This window comes from Mustela nivalis (genome assembly GCF_964662115.1).
Source record: "Mustela nivalis genome assembly, chromosome: 2".
Taxonomy (NCBI): Eukaryota; Metazoa; Chordata; class Mammalia; order Carnivora; family Mustelidae; genus Mustela; species Mustela nivalis.
Window position 1 is genome coordinate 93,008,662 of NC_139021.1, and position 16,088 is coordinate 93,024,749.

Sequence of the window (16,088 nt, forward strand, 5' to 3'; positions counted from 1 at the left end):
CCTACACTAAGTCATCAACAGAATTTAAAACTGCAAAACCAGGGATGCCTGGCTGGTTCAGTTGGTTAAGTGTCTGCCTTTGGCTCAGGTCATGATCCCAGGGTCCTTGGATCAAGGCCTGTGCTGGGTGCCCTGTGTTTTACTCTACTCTTCCCCGCTGTTTGTGATCTCTCTCAAATAAATAAATGAGATCTTAAAAAAACAAAACAAAACAAAACAAAAACAAACAAACAAAAAAACTGCAAAAACTATTCCATGCCAGAAACTTAGCCTTCTCAACAAATGAAGAGGAAGCAACCGGATATCCATAAAGGGAAAAAAATGACACTATGACTTGAGTCTCATACCTTATGCAAAATTAAATCAATAGAGGTCACAGACTTAAAGGCAAAACATTATACTATAAAATTTTGGGGGAAATCTTTAGTATCTATGGAAAAGCAAAGAGTTCTTAGGCTTGACTCCAAAAGACAAGCCAGAGAAAGAAAAATGTATAAATTGGACTTTGTCAAAATTGAAAACTTTTGCTTTGTAGAAAATTTTGGGGGTATCTGGTGGCAGTGTCAACTCAGCATCTGACTCTTAGTTTTGGCTCAGGCCATGATCTTGGGGTCACTGGATCAAGCCCCATGTCAGGCTCTGTGCTGGGCGTAAGGTCTGTCTGAGATTCTCTCTCCCTCTCCCTCTGTACCTCCTGCTTGTGTACACACACACACACACACACGCCCGCGCGCGCTCTCTCAAATAAATCTTTTTTTAAGAAAATTTTGTTAGGAGAATGAAAAGATAAGCTACAGAGAGGAAGGAAAGACCAAAAATATATATATCCAGAGTCCATAGTCTGAAAAACAATCTGAGGGGTTTGAAGTGGCGGGGGGGTGGGAGGTTGGGGTACCAGGTGGTGGGTATTATAGAGTGTACGGATTGCATGGAGCACTGGGTGTGGTGCAAAAATAATGAATACTGTTATGCTTAAAATAAATAAAAAATAAATAAAAAAAATATATCCAACAAAGGACTAGCATTTAGATTGTATACTTAAAACAAAAACAGAAACAAATAAACAAAAAAAAAAACCTCTCAAAACTCCACAGGATAAACTCAAACAATCCAACTGGAAAATGGTTTCTACATGGAAGGAGATTCGCTGAAAAACATAGGCAAATGGCAAGTAAGCATGTGAAAGTATTTCTAACACCATTAACCAATAATCAGGCAAATGCAGATCAAAACCATAATGAGGCATCACTATACAATTCCCAGAATGGCTCAAATCAAAAACAGTGGCAACAGCAAATGAGGGCGAGGATGCTCAGAAATCCTACCACCCACACACGGCCGGTGGAACACACTTTTGGAAATTAGTTCAGTTTCTTAAAAAACTTAACACGCAACTACCATATGACTCAGCAATTGTCCTCCTAGGCATTTAGCCCACAAAAAGTAAGATTTATATTCACACAGAACCCTGTACACCAACATTTATAGTAGTGTTAGTCACAAGAGCCCCAAACTGGAATCAACCCAGATGCTCTTCAACAGGTGAACAAAGTCTCGTTCAATCCAACCAAGGAATCCTGCTGAGCAGGAAAAAGGCATGAACTGACGGTACATGCTGTAACCTGGAGGGATCCCCAGAGAAACAGTCAGTCCCAAAAGATGATGCCACGCATGACTCCATTTACGGACACTGCTGAAATGACGAGATCACAGACATATAGAACACAGTAATGGCTGCCAGGAAGGAGGAGTATGTGCCTACCCTGGGGCTACAGGAGAGCTCTCTGTGGGGACGGAAATGTGTGTTTCTGCAGCTGTGGCCACACCAATATGGTGTTATCTTCGGAGGCGGTGGTATCCCCCTCTGGATACCCAGTGGTGGTCTCTTAGGAGAGTTTTGTGTGATGTTACCACTGGGGGAATCAGGGAACAGGCACAGGAGAGCTCTGTATTTTTTTCTTAAACCTGTATGTGGGTCTATAATTATCTCAAAATCAATAGCTTTATAAGAAATAAAAGAAGAGGAGACAGTCTCCAACACTGACTATAAGTCTACTACGGACAGTCCTAACCTGGAGGAAGCACCACAGGGTGGGCTCCAGGCAGGAAATGGAGAAGAAGGAAAAAGGACGCGTTAGCAGCCAAGCTGTCCGGTGTGCTATTTTTTGTGCGGAGAGATCTGTGTTTGGCTAATGCAGATAAAACCAAGCACCACGATGGGTAATGAATTCCTCCTTGTAGTGAGAAGAAGCCAACTGTATGAGACTTGCAGCTGATACCCCTCCTCTTTCCGAGGGGGTCTGGAATTCACAGACCTCCTTGTAGCTGAGCACCAGGAGATGGGGGCCTCATGCACTCGCCTTCAAGCTGGAGGTCAGGGGTACAGCCTGATGCTCTCTCTTCAGAGAGCAGGTATTTGAGGTCTGCTGGCCTCATGCCCCCGTCTCTGTGGGTACAGTAGAATGTGCATTGATTTTACTGATTTATTTTGTTTTGATAATCTGTTTAGTTTGACTTTCTTTTTCTCTTTCCTTGCTTGAAGTTGAATGACACATACATCAAATATAGAGTATGTGTCTCATATGTTAAGTGTGCAGGGCTTCACAGCTACAAAAGGGTTTAACAGGAGCAGGTGAACAGCCATATTACAGAAAGATTATACAAGAAGATAACCTAATGTAAACTAGTTAAATACTTATGTCTACCTACATCAAATTTGATGTGGTTTTATTATAATGGGTATTAACTTTAAGGCTCTAAATCACAAAAAGGTTATTTGACTCCAATCTGTGATAATTACAGTCACCTGATGAGGGTTTCCTCAGCATGAATTAAGCTAGAAGGTGGGGGAATGACCATATTCCAAAATAGAAAAAATGAAATGAATATATGCTATTAATGTGCTTTTAATTTTCCATGAGAAATTTAAATGAGCTAATAGGGAAAGCTATCAAATATATAGAAATGGGTTTCTATTTAAGTCAACCATTCAGGCAAAGATGGACACTGACCATGGAGTAGAGATCCCAGAAACAAGCCTACTTATTTATGACTGATCAGGTATCACAAATGCCTGGGAGAAGAGAACAGAGAATTTGGTAAGTAACAGCTGGACATTTGGGTATCCACGTGGGGCATAAATATGAAGTTGAACCCCAACCTGAAAACATGCACAAATATTGTTTTCAGGTAAATTAATGCAAGTGTAAAAGGCAAAATTTTGAAAGTTCATTCATCATCTGAAGGGGAAGGGAAGGATTTCTTAAATAAGGTACAATAAATGGAAGCAAAAGGAGAAAAAAAAAGGTCAGACCATTCAGGAACACAGACAAAATACAGATCAGGAACAAACGGCCTCCAAGCCAACCAAAACAGCTAAACACAAAGCCAAAGGCTTCAGTCTTTGGGAGAAAACTCATTCATTACTGACTTGTCTTTATATTCATTAAGGAAGCACTAACTTCCCAGACTGCAGCCGATTAGAAGCATATACCAAGGAGGACAGTGAGCCACAGGCACAATGACAACCAGGTCCTGAGAGCAAAGGCAACCACTGACCAGGAAACGAGCCAGGAAGTGACTCTAACAGCACAGCACACTTGTTCAGCAATTGATTGCCAATGACGACCTTGAATCTTCCAGAAAATGACGTCATAGCGAGTAGACAAGATGGCCTTTGCCTTCCTAGTTTCTCCCACAAACAACAGTTTGGCTTTTCAGATTTCCAAAGGTCGGAAAGGAGGCAGAGGTGGGTGGCCTTGACCACAGGATTCGGTCCACGTTCCATTTCCTGGCAGAAGAAATGTGTCACGCGGGGACAGTGGGGTCATCTGAGAGGACTCTGTGGTTTCCAGCTGGTGTGTGACACCAGCAAGGGAGATAACACTGAAGGAGGAATCCATTTTACGGCAAAATAATGACTGCAGATTCAGAGAGATTGAACTTAAAATGCCCGTGAGCCAACACGGTAGGGATGTGGGGAAGCAGTCCTAAGGCGGAGGTGCCAAGTGTCCGCTAGGTCCGAGTCCCAGGACCCCACACGAGCTCAGCCTCACCTAAGGCAGAGGCAAAATCAGTCGGCTGCGACTGAAGATGGTGCTGCAGTTGAGAAGCACGACAGCCCTTCCCAGAAGCTTGGCTGTGATGGGATAAAGAGACGGGTGTTCAGGGGGCTTGCAGAGCGTGAGGCAAGCAAACTGGAAGTTACCAGGAGCAAAAGAAAGGATGGTTGGTGGTATAAGTCTGAAAACTTGAGGGATGAGGGCCAAAGCAGGAGGCAGGGACTGGTCCCAGACACAAAGAGAGACGTCCTTGCCTCTGCTACTACAAGAGAAGGGTCAAGGGAGAGCATGAGGTTAAGTCACTTTCCGGGTTGAAGCAGGGAAGGCGAAGGTGAGGAGATGTGGTTCCCCAGCAGGGCCTGTTCCCCCTCCCTCTCATCTACCAGACATGAGAAAAGGGGCTTGAACAGATTAGTGAAGGTTTAAAACAGCAGGTGGAGAGAAAGGGCAGGACGGCCAGGGAAGGAAGAGGATCGCTAAGTACTACTGAGAGTCCCTCGGAAGCAGACGGTTAATCCACAGAACTGAATTGAAAGAGAGCTCTGACCATACAGCAGCAGGCAAGGCAGGCTGGGAAGCAGCATGTACAGCTGAAGGATGGAGAAGGAAGGGGTGGGAGGAAAGGTCGATGGTGTCCTATTTGGAGAGGGGACAGCTCATCACCTGGCAGAGGGGATAGGGGTGCCCAGGAGGCCGGAGCTCCAGGAAAGACTGGGTGGAAATGAGCGGAATGGGACATGTGAGCTGCCAGGGAAGTAACTCCAGCGCGGGCAGCAGGGAGGAAGTTAGGAACCGGGCACTGAGCCGCGCTCTGACTGCTCTGCAGGGACACGGCAGTCACCCAGGAGCAGTGAGGAGTGGGAGTGGAGAGTGAGGCCCTACGCCAGGTGACGCTGCAGAATACGGAATGACCCCAAGGTCATCAAGCAACAGCAAAGAGAAGGAGCCAGTAGAGCAACAGAAGATGGCCCTTCAGAGAAAAAAATGTTCTGGCACACTGGTCAGAGAGGAGCTGCACTGTGAAACTTGGCCAAGTGCTGGCTTGGGGAAGGGAGAAGGGTTGGGCAGCAGCGGAACACGTGACCTGTGGAGGGTGTCAGGCAAAATAAGGAAAGGTAGGCAGGAGTAACAGCAAAGCCTAACTCTGGCCCTCTGCTGGTCTGCTTGAGCCTGAATTAAATGCCAGAGGAGAGGAATGGTGACATCCGTGGATTTCACATTTGCAGCAAAGACTCTGATCGTTGCTCAAGGTCAGGGACACCATCTGCAATTTTGCTGAAGGCCTCATCGGGATCAAACCTGCTGTGGGCCAGGTGTGTGCATGCAGGTGAGGTAGCAGGTGACTGAGCCTGGTGAGCCACCGAGCACGGCAACTGCAAGTTCGGAGTTGTTTTCCACATGATATAACAACATATAAAAAAAGAAATAATGCTCCCGAAGTGGAAAACTGTCCCAAAAAGGAAGTCAGTAGCCAGGTCAGTACAGAGAAACAAAGAAACCTAATAAAAACAATTACCCTTCATCAAGAAACAAGTTTAGATACTTTGAAGAGTACAATGTTTCATTTGATTCTGATACATGAGGATAAAACTGTATTAAGAAGGGTAAGTGGTGGGGTGCCTGGGTAGCCCAATTGTTAAGGGTCCGCCTTCCGCTCAGCCATGATCAAGATCATGATCCCTCTCCCCTGGCTTGGGTTCCCTCTCTCGCTGTCTCTCTCTCTGTCAAATAAATAAATAAAATCTTAAAAAAAAAAAAAAGGGAAAAGTGGTTTGTGAAATGTTTCAGAGAACACTCCAACTAGTGTAATTAAAAGAGACAAGTTGAACAGTTAGTTTTTTATTTGAGGATACATACACAGAATGCTGTCTTTCTGAACTGTGACTATGAAGCAAGCCTCAAGTTCTACAACAATATCTGCAATTACACAGAGATCACACGGATCTGGGAAAGTGTCCCTCATCGACGGTGAAGTTTTTCCGCGTTGGTCTGGAGGGCCACACTTCAGTCCCTGCTATTCCCTGTGTCCCAGTTTCATGCTGAATTCAGAGAAGTCTGACTCATATTAAATGTTCAACGCTTGTCCAGAGCATGCACTAAAGCAATGACATCCAATGGGAATGTTTATTCTGGGTCACCACTGACCCTAGATTCTATGGAGATTTCTATACAAGACAGAGAAGCCGAGTAACAGCCCGACTGCCCTCAGGCACACGAGGCAGGGCAGATCTGAGTCCAGATTCTGGTTCCACCTCTCCCAGCTCCAGGACTGGACCTCTCAGGTTCCTCACCCATCAGTGGGCCCGTGTCCACCTCACACAGTTGCAAGGATCAGAGACACCGCCACAGAGCACTCTGTGTACACACTGCTCTAATGTCACCCTTCATCTAGAGGTAAGAGAATTCAGCCTCTGTACACCAACAGCTTTTCAATGAGGAACAACTTCTGGTATAACCAGGGAAACAGAGCCAGAGGTTAACACCAGAAGACTCTTCAACCAGCCCACACTCTAAAAGCTTGTTTAGTCATGCAACAGCCAGAAATAATGCTGTTCTTGGGACAATGTAATAGGGAAAATTCTTATTTTTTTATTGTATGCTACATGCCAGAGAAAATACTCTAACTCACCAAACTTTTATAGGTGTAAACATTGAAAGGAACTTGTGTGCATAATAACAAAAGACAATTTAATATCAATTTTACTAATAAAGCCTTAGCAATGTCTCAACTTACGAATGTCTCTACAGAACTGAATATAAAGAATATGGACTTCATTCTCAAAAAGGTAGAGTATCCTACATTACATACGTATTTATGACGAGTTACTTAAGGTGCTAATATATGAAAAGCGGAAAAATGACAGTCGCCAAATAGCCAACTTCTGTTTGCCCCCAAAGTATTATCATGGTCACAGTGACTCTGAAGAGGGTTGTCAGTCTTCAAAACACCACGTGTTTTTAGTCCATTCACAAAGACAATAAGAACTAAGAACACCTGTAGGTATATTGTGTCTATAAAATGACAAGAGAAATTTCAGTTTTTCTAAGACAAGGGACTCTGATGTGTGTGCACGTAGCCAAGGCGGATGGAGGCCCACGCTCTCTCAACTGCTGGGCTGCTTTCTCTGCCTACTTCCTCACTGGAGGAAGAGGGGCGTGAAGGAACACTTAGGTCCATCATTTTCAGGAAGATCACTACCCAGAACAAACAGCTGAAACTGTGCATTTTTTGGAGACTGTGGTAGATGCTGCTGTAGTAGAGGTTATCTGCCTAATGGCTACTCCCGCAAGGAGCCAAAGTAACAGGGGAACGTGACCCCAAAACTGGAGACAGGCTTTGGTTATTTTAAGCCAATTACGGTCATTTGGAGCCAGAGACTTGGTTAGAAATACATACAGGCTTAGGCTAAACAGTGCGACTTGTTACCCTGGCCACATAATTGGCCTAGGGGTAGGCACCTGACCCCATGAGGCCCAACTAGATGAACAGGAAGGACTATTACTCCATAAATGCAGCAAAGAACTCCTTTTGTCCATGGCTACGGGAAGGCACACACAGATTACAAGGAACAGCTATTTTGTCACCAAGGGGAATGACACCAATAGAGCTAGAGGACAGACATGGGAAGCACTTAGGTTTTTGCTGACACAGCTGAGCTTCTGAATCAGCCAATCCTGAAACCTCCTCATCTATAGTTATTCGAAAAACAAAACAAAACAAAACAAAACTTTTTCATATTACTTACGGCATACTGAGTTGGGTTCTCTACCCCCTGCAGTGGAAAGCATTCCACTTGATAAAATGATCAAAAAAGCTAATCACCTATTATCTAGTAAACAGAAATCTTGTTAAGCATAATTTTATAAAAATTCTTCTATTTTTTGGTCACAGAGAATCAATTTACAATCAGAAGGTTGTTAGGTAAGCAAGGATTTAGAGCGAGGGGAGTTCATCCCCCGCTAGTTACTCGGGTACCACCAAATACCGGCCATTTGAGTGTTCAGTGGCCACGGATTCAGATCCTGAATCATCTACCACCACAGGAGGGGTCTGTCTGCCCCTAAGAGCCCCCTGGCTACTGAGCAAGAAGCCAGTCTCTCCACAATGTGCCTGATGGACACACCAAATCCTGCCTCCCTGGCTCGTTCACCTCCACCGTTGACCAACTCCCCCCACTGATCAACATGTTCCCTCCTTGGGTTCGCTCAACGGGGCAGCAGCACGCAAGCCCTGTGACTCCAGAAAGCCCGGGAAGGACCTCCAGCTCTCTGCTCCCACACCCTGGGAACTGCTTCCAGAGTTCAAGCCTCAGAAGGGAAATCTGTTTCTTAAAGGATGCATTGTGTGACCTCTTCAATTCAAGCAAAAGTGGTCTATGGAAAAAGGCTTTTTTTTTCTTTTTAAATTTTATTTATTTGTTTGAGAGAGAAAGAGAGAAAGAGCGAGCCAGGTGAGAGGCAGAGAGAGAGGCCAGAAGGAGAAGGAGAAGCAGACACTTGCTGGGCTCTACCTCAGCACCCCAAGAACATGACCTAAGCAAAAGGCAGTGGAAGGGGTTTTAATTAGTTGCATTTATATTATACACAATGTAAAAACTGTTTGACTTCTACCATAATGAAAGGAAGACTATGTCTTAAAGTTGGGTTTTCTATTAACATGGTCTTTGTTTCATATTCTGTACCGTAGAGGAAAAAGGCTGCTCTCGAATGGAATCCAGTCAAAGGTGCTTTCAGCAGTCTCTGAAGGCTGTGTCTGGGAGCCATTCACCACACCAGGGACAGAAAGTCACCTCAGCAGTCCCCTGCCTTTAAAGAACTTATGGTCTCATTTTGAGAGAAAAATTTTCTTTGTCACAATTGAGATTTAACCAAATTATAAAACAGATATTCAAAGTCCCCGGGATGCCTGACTGATTCAGTCAGTACAGCGTGTGACTCTTGATCTTGGGGTTGTGGGTTCAAGGCCCATACTGAGTGTAGAGATTAGTTAAAAATAAATAAATAAATAAATAAAAAGATATGCAAAGTTCCCACAGGCAGTGCCAATATGTAGTATTTATTTTCTGAGGACTCCTTTAATAACAGGCATAAGCAAATGAACAAGAGAAACAGGACAGTAACTAAGGGAGCACATTACATATAATAATATTTTAAATTATAACACGGGAGAGAGAGGCCTTGCTTTAAAGTTCCCAATGTTTTTCTACATGATTAAAAATTCATATTTGAAACATTACAAACCGCCTTCTTAAAACACATCTTCTCGTTCATAATGTATTAGGACTTCATGAATACTCTACCCTTCCCCCCATAGCTAAATATCATTCGCTGCTTTTTAAGACTTAAATGCCAAAGATGCAGCACACAAGAGAAATAGAAAGAATCCAAAGACGGACAAAACTGAGTACTGTCACACAAGGGTTGACCATTCTGAGTGGAGGAGTTGCTCTTGGCTATGGCTGCTCCACAAAGCATTCTTTCTCCGGGTGTCAAAGTCCTCGCTATCAGGGATGTATTGCTATCGGTCAAATCTCTCCACGTAAATTTATTGTAGTTTGGGAAGCTTATGGGGGGATTACAAAGGAAGAAATTTGCAGTTACACAGTGTTTATTTGATTTATGTGTTATAGTGCCACCGTAGGTTATTCTCTACTTTTGCCTTACTCTATCTATCCTTTAAATAACAGTACCTTGCATGTCATTTTAGCTTTTAAATTATATTCGCAGCTACAGAGAAGCAAAAAAGTATTCTTCAAATATACAGAACATATCCATTATCGAGATCATACTGACGGAGAAAGCAGTGACAGAGTGTTTTCCCCAAACTGTTTCCACTGGCATGTATCCTAATGGAGTTCTCAGGAATGGGGGAAAAAAATCCATTCCAATAGCCTAACCAGTCTCTAGGGGATGGGTTATAAGAAATAATTCAAGAAACATCAGCTTTCTTCTCATTCCAAAGAAATATTCAGAGCACAGACCATCAACACACCAGCCTGGTTACATATGATAAAAGCAACCAGTACAGTACTGAACCTTGCATGAGAATCCCATTATGGCTAATCCCATACAAAGGGCCTAAAGCGCAAGATACTTTCCCCAAAATGTGGGTGACATGGTCCCTCACAGTAAAGATGTTACCATTATTATTTTTAGAAGTAAAGTTCACTTTGATGCTCACACAGAACCATTTTCCAAGGAGCACAAAAAGCTTTGGAAATACCATTTACTTAAATCACTATGTTATTCCTATGAAGCTATGGCATATGTTAGCAGTCTGGGTCCCCAAATAAATTTTACCTAGCCCCTTCCAACATGCCCCTGCCAGAACCCACTGAACTCATCCCTGCCCAAGGAGTCTGTCTCTGTACCTGCCCACAGGCAGGAGATGCTGTTTATCAACAGTTACGTGGCCTCCAGCCGCAAGAGGCAAACCTCTAGGACAACTGCTCTAGTCCCCGTGGTGAAGAACCTTGGGATGATGGGTCTTCTTGCCTTATAATCCACTAAGCTGGCCCCAACTTCACCTTCCCTTGCCTCTTCTATGTTAAGGGGTCAGTTTAAAAGACAGAAACCAAGTGGACTCAGGACACAGAATGCTGAAGAATTCTCTTAGGCAAATGGGTACATGGGACAGACAGAAGGGAATAGGGGTGGGTAATTAATTGGGGTTGGGACACATTGTGTTAGGATACCACAGGCCATACAAATGGAATAGTTAGGTAGGAAGCTGAATATAAGATAGTAAGCTTGAGTAAATGATATGACTGGAAATAAAGATTTAGGAATAAGACATTCACAGGCAAGGACTGATAGGCTTTATAGTTCAAATGACCATGAAAAATATCAGCAACTTCTGCTTTTCTAAAGAACAGTATTTTCAAACGTCTATGGCCTTGGAGCCATTATATAGCACAGGGTCTTGATACTCAATCCGGCACCTGCCTGGCTTGGGAGCTGATCAGGTGCAGGACCTCATCCACCCCACACCTACTGAATCAGAACCTGTGTCTTCACATACCAGAGGACTCAGGGGCCCATCAGTTTGAGACCACTGCTGTAGTGTTCCCCAAACTCTGGTTCTTAAAATGTTCATCCATTTTCAGCAAATGAGACAAAGAAAAACACAAACATTAAACATAATAAATGCATTCAATTTAGAGAAATGTTCTTTATCCTGATGTTATACGCTTTCTTTGTTGATCTTGTTTACACGCCCTGTCTTTTCTGAAATTAAGGTAACGGCCATCTTGGCGATTTCTCTAACAGTAAGTTACTTAATACTTTATTGGTTCCACGTAACTTTAGAGATGTTACTTCCTTTGCCCAAAATATCTTCCTTCCTCTGCCTCACCTATTAAGCCCCAAATTCTCCATGAGTCATATTCTAACTACCAAAGCCTATGTACTAGCTTCTTAGGGCCATTATAGCAAAATACCACAGACCGGAAGGCTTAAAATGAGAGAAACCTATTGTCTAACAGTTCTGAGGCTGGAAGTCTGAAATCAGATGTCAGGAGGTCCATGCTTTCCCAGATCCTTTCTCCAGGAAAGGATCCCTCCTTGCCTCTTCCTAGCTTCTGGTGGTGGCGAGCCATCCTTGGTGATCTCTGGCTTATAGCATTTACTCCGATCTCTGCCTGCATCTCTGTATCACATTCTCTCTGCATGTGTCTATGCCCAAATTTCTCTCATTTTACAAGAATACCAGTCTTTGGATTAGGGCCTACCCTAACCCAACAGGACCTCATCTCAACATGATTACATTACACCTATTTCCAAATAACATCACATTCACAGGTACCTGGCGTTCGGACCTGAACATATTTTTGGGGGGATACAATTCAACCCACAACCATCAACAATGAAGTATTCCTAAAAGAAAATCTCTTGCTATTTCTCCAAATTACGTGGTAAGTACTGTAATATAGTGCTTTCAAAATAAAGCACAAAATAAAAATATTAAGACTATATTGTAATAAAAATCAGCCCAAGACTCACCATTTGTGTTCCTATTTCACAAATTGTATTCACTATAGGAAGCATAAACTCCAAAGTGCAGAGATTTTTCCTAATGGTAGACCGCTTTAGCCCTTACTTTCTTCTTCCCTAGCATTTGTGGCACCACTTATATTTTTTTAGCACCTTTCTGACCATCATTGCTTGGTACTACCTATTCAACTTGTTAATTCTGTCTCAAAGTCTTGGTGTCAGGAATTATTTAGGGCCAATTTCTGACCTCCCAAGTCTTAGATGGCTGGAGTTCCTCAGGAAGTTCTAAGCCACACTAACTGGCAAGGCTTTAAGAGTGCAGTGAATCTAACAATATTTGGGAAACACTGTTTCAGTTTAGAGATATTCAGATCCAGGATTTCAATCTGAAACCTATCTAAGATTTCAATTTTGTATTACAATATTATATACAATATTCAATATTATATGGTTATATAGTTTCAAGGCAACAAAATGTTGACTGCTACTCAGTCTATGGAAGGTGAAATATTGCCTTAACATGCTAAAAAACAGGTAGATATAGCTCATAAATGGTACTCTGTAAGCACTGGCTCTTTAATTTTCATCCTATCCCTGTTGAGCTACACAGAGCCTCCTTTTCTGGAAGAAAAAAATAACCCTAGAGCACAAAGGAGTTTAAAGGTTAGGCACACATTCGTTTGCCAGCTATCTAAGAGTCAAATGATTGTTTTACTTTTGGGGGAACAATGCTGTGCAAATATGGTCAGTGATAAGTGAAGGTGACACCTTAGGACTTTTGGTTGGTTCTTAAATTTTTATTTTAGGTCCGCAATTTCAACTACCACATTTGCTGTTTCTAAAACTAATTCTCTATTCCATTAGTTTCCTCTAAATTACCTCTATTAGAGGAGAAGATAAAATTGCAAGTAAAAAAGTAAAAATGTACTTGGGAGGAATCATGACATAAGAATACTGTTGATTGGGGACGCCTGGGTGGCTCAGTTGGTTGGATGACTGCCTTCGGCACAGGTCATGATCCTGGAGTCCCGGGATTGAGTCCCGCATCGGGCTCCCAGCTCCATGGGGAGTCTGCTTCTTCCTCTGACCTTCTCCTCGCTCATGCTCTCTCTCTCACTGTCTCTCTCTCAAATGAATAAATAAAATCTTAAAAAAAAAAAAAGGAATACTGTTGATTGAAGCCTTTGGATCAGGGCACATGTGTGGCTCAGTGGGTTAAAGCCTCCACCTTCAGCTCAGGTTATGATTTCAGGGTCCTGGGATCGAGCCCCACATAGGGCTCTCTGCTCAGTGGGGAGTCTGTTCCCCCCCCCCTCTGCCTGCCTCTCTGCTTACTTGTGATCTTTGTCAAATAAATAAATAAAAATCTTTAAAAAAAAAAAAAAGCCTTTGGATCATCATTTAATCAGTCAATCCATGATGTTCAAGAGTTCAGTTAACTGTGTCTAAAGTCAAGTAGAGATGCGTGATATTTATTTTTTTTTTAAAGATTTTATTTTATTTGACAGAGAGAGAGATCACAAGTAGGCAGAGAGGCAGGCAGAGAGAGGAGGAAGCAGGCTCCCTGCTGAGCAGAGAGCCCGATGTGGGACTCGATCCCAGGACCCTGAGATCATGACCTGAGCCGAGGGCAGCGGCTTAATCCACTGAGCCACCCAGGCGCCCCGAGATGTGTGATATTTTATCAAGGTTATTTCATATAAGATAAATGAAAAATCTTTATCTCCCAAAGTCTTCCAGTCCTTTCTTACTAATTTATAATCCCCACTTGGTTTTCTTATTTAGACTTTCCATCCCCCCTCCCAAGGCTCCAGGTTAAAGAAAAAAAAAAAATGTGGGGTAAGGAGCACTTGAAAATAAAGAAAAGCAAAAGTACAGCTGAAAATTGCTAGAGAAATGTATTTTCTTTACAAATTCTCTGACTGTGGTTCTCTATAGGAAGAACCAGACAACATAGATGTACAGTTCCATGTATAGCAATGACAACATGAAAAACTGCCATCGACTTCCTGGAGGGTTTCCTAAGCCTTCTAGGAACAGATGTAATGCCCAATGGCACCAAGAACAGGGCAAGCACAGTCACAGGAGGGGCTGAAGGTGAAGCAAATGAGACCTCACCCCTCTTAGAAGAAAAATGGAAATGTTCCAAAGGCCCTCTCTGCCACACCCTCACCTTTGTCCCACTGTTTCGGCTCCCCTTATTGGAACTCCATTTCTTTCCGTGGCTGTCTGGGCCTGGGTATCTGCTGTTCAGCCATGAGAATTGCTTCCTACCTCCCCAGTCTGGGTCAGATTTCCTTCTAACATTCTTTCCCAAATCACGCTCCTTCAGAACTCCTTCCTGCCTGAAGTTTTAACTACTCATTCTTAGGTTCATGATGCCCTTAACTCTGTATCCCCCACTAGACTGCATGCTCCAAGAGGAGAACCACGCCTGTTGTGCGGCCCGCAGTGTGGACAGCGCCTCCCAGCACCTGCCAGCTCCATCACGCCATTCCTCGCCTATTTGTGAAAGGAGCACAGCAAGGCCAGCACAAGTGATCCGAGATCAGGTACACGCTTTTGAACTCGAACCTCTCCCTGGGATTGTAAAGCTCCCAATCAAAGACTTAATCTGAGAATGCACACATCTGAACAAGTGATTAGAGAGTCCTCAAGCCTGACGCAAACGAGACGTGTAGGGTAGTATTTGTTCTTACCACGCAGGGCTAAACCACCACAAAACAAAAACACAGTGTATGAATTGGGAAGGCTTTCGACTACTCAAAAATTATTTGTGGAGACCCCTCCAGGGGTGGCTGTTTTAGGGGAAGAAAAGATTAAACAGATAGGGCTCTGCTTCCAGGGTGTTTATGGTTTCAAAAAGGCACATTTATAAATAGCCGTAATGCAACCCAGAAAGGACTTAAAAGCTGGAGCGACTGAGAAACAGCAGTGAATGAGGCGAGAGGTCTCCGAAGGAAGGCGTGGATTGGTCGATCACTTCTATCGATCACTTCTCCTTGTAATCCCAGGGCAAAGAAAGGAATTCCAAACCAGGAAAGGTCACGCTGGAAGACTGGGGGAACACACTGAAATGCAGGCGTCGCCCTAAGTCCTTCCCATTCTGGCCGGGCACAACCTCGCCGAGGAAAGTCTGGAGCTGGCTTCCCAAACCCCGAGCCACGGAAACAGGGCGAGGAAAGGGGAAACCCCACGGGTGCGAGCGCAGAGGGAAGGCGGGAGGAAACTTGAAAAAGCAGGTCACGTCAGTGCCACACTCAGCCCGGCCCGCGTCCCCAGCCCCCGCGCCCCCAGCCCCCCGAGCCCGCGCGCACCGGCGCGCCCCCGCGCGCCCCAGCCCGCCGCGCCCTGCCGGCCTCCTACCGTAGGTCTCCGACATGGCCGTCTGCGACATCTTGGGAGCGGCACCGCCTCTCGCCCAGTCGCCAGCGGCAGCTCGGGCTGGCGGGAGAGGAGGGTCCGGGTCGTGCTCCGCGTCTCGGAGGAGGCGGCGCGGGGCAGGGGACCGGAGAAGGGACGGGCCCGCGGTCCCCACGGCAACGGCCGGCCACCCCGCGGCTGCGGCCCTGCCGGACTGCCGGCTCCGCGCAGGCGCACGGCCTCCACCCCCCCGCCGGGCCGGGACGAGGACGGGGGAAGGAGGGGGGAGGAGGGGGGATGACGGGGGAGGCGGAGGAGGAGGAGAGGGGGCGCGAGGCCCGGCCCCCGCCGTGGTCGCGCGTGCGCACGCGGCCCCAAGCGGTGCGAGGCGCGGGGAGGCGGGACCCGGGGCGGGGGGCGCGCGGGGAGGCGGGGGCTGGACTCGGGGCGCGGACGGAGGGGCGTGGCTGGCCAGGGTCGGGTGGCCGGGGTGGGGAGGGGCCCGCGACGTGCAGGCTTGCGGGTGACCGAGCTTTGGACTGCGGGGTCTAGCTCTCGGGCGGAGGTGGCAGAGTGCGGGCAGTGGGAACGGAGTCCTGCGGGAGCGGCCCTCTTCGGCAAAGACTTGGTCGTCGTCCTTGGCTGCTCCCGGGCAGGAAAAGACTTCCTCCC

General features: G+C 45.3%; 1 protein-coding gene across 3 annotated transcripts in view; it reads right to left on the minus strand.

Annotated features, from left to right (window-relative positions):
• The window catches only part of RAB4A (RAB4A, member RAS oncogene family), a 47,327-nt gene extending 31,505 nt beyond the window's left edge, over positions 1-15,822 (minus strand). Inside the window, exon 1 of one of the 3 annotated variants that reach the window (XM_082718896.1) lies at positions 15,420-15,822. In XM_082718896.1, coding sequence (XP_082575022.1) covers positions 15,420-15,450 — 31 coding nt within the window. In that variant the 5' untranslated portion in view covers positions 15,451-15,822. The remainder of the gene's footprint in view (positions 1-15,419) is intronic. The other 2 variants (XM_082718897.1, XM_082718898.1) reach the window with 2 other exon arrangements.
• Positions 15,823-16,088: the final 266 nt, after the last annotated feature.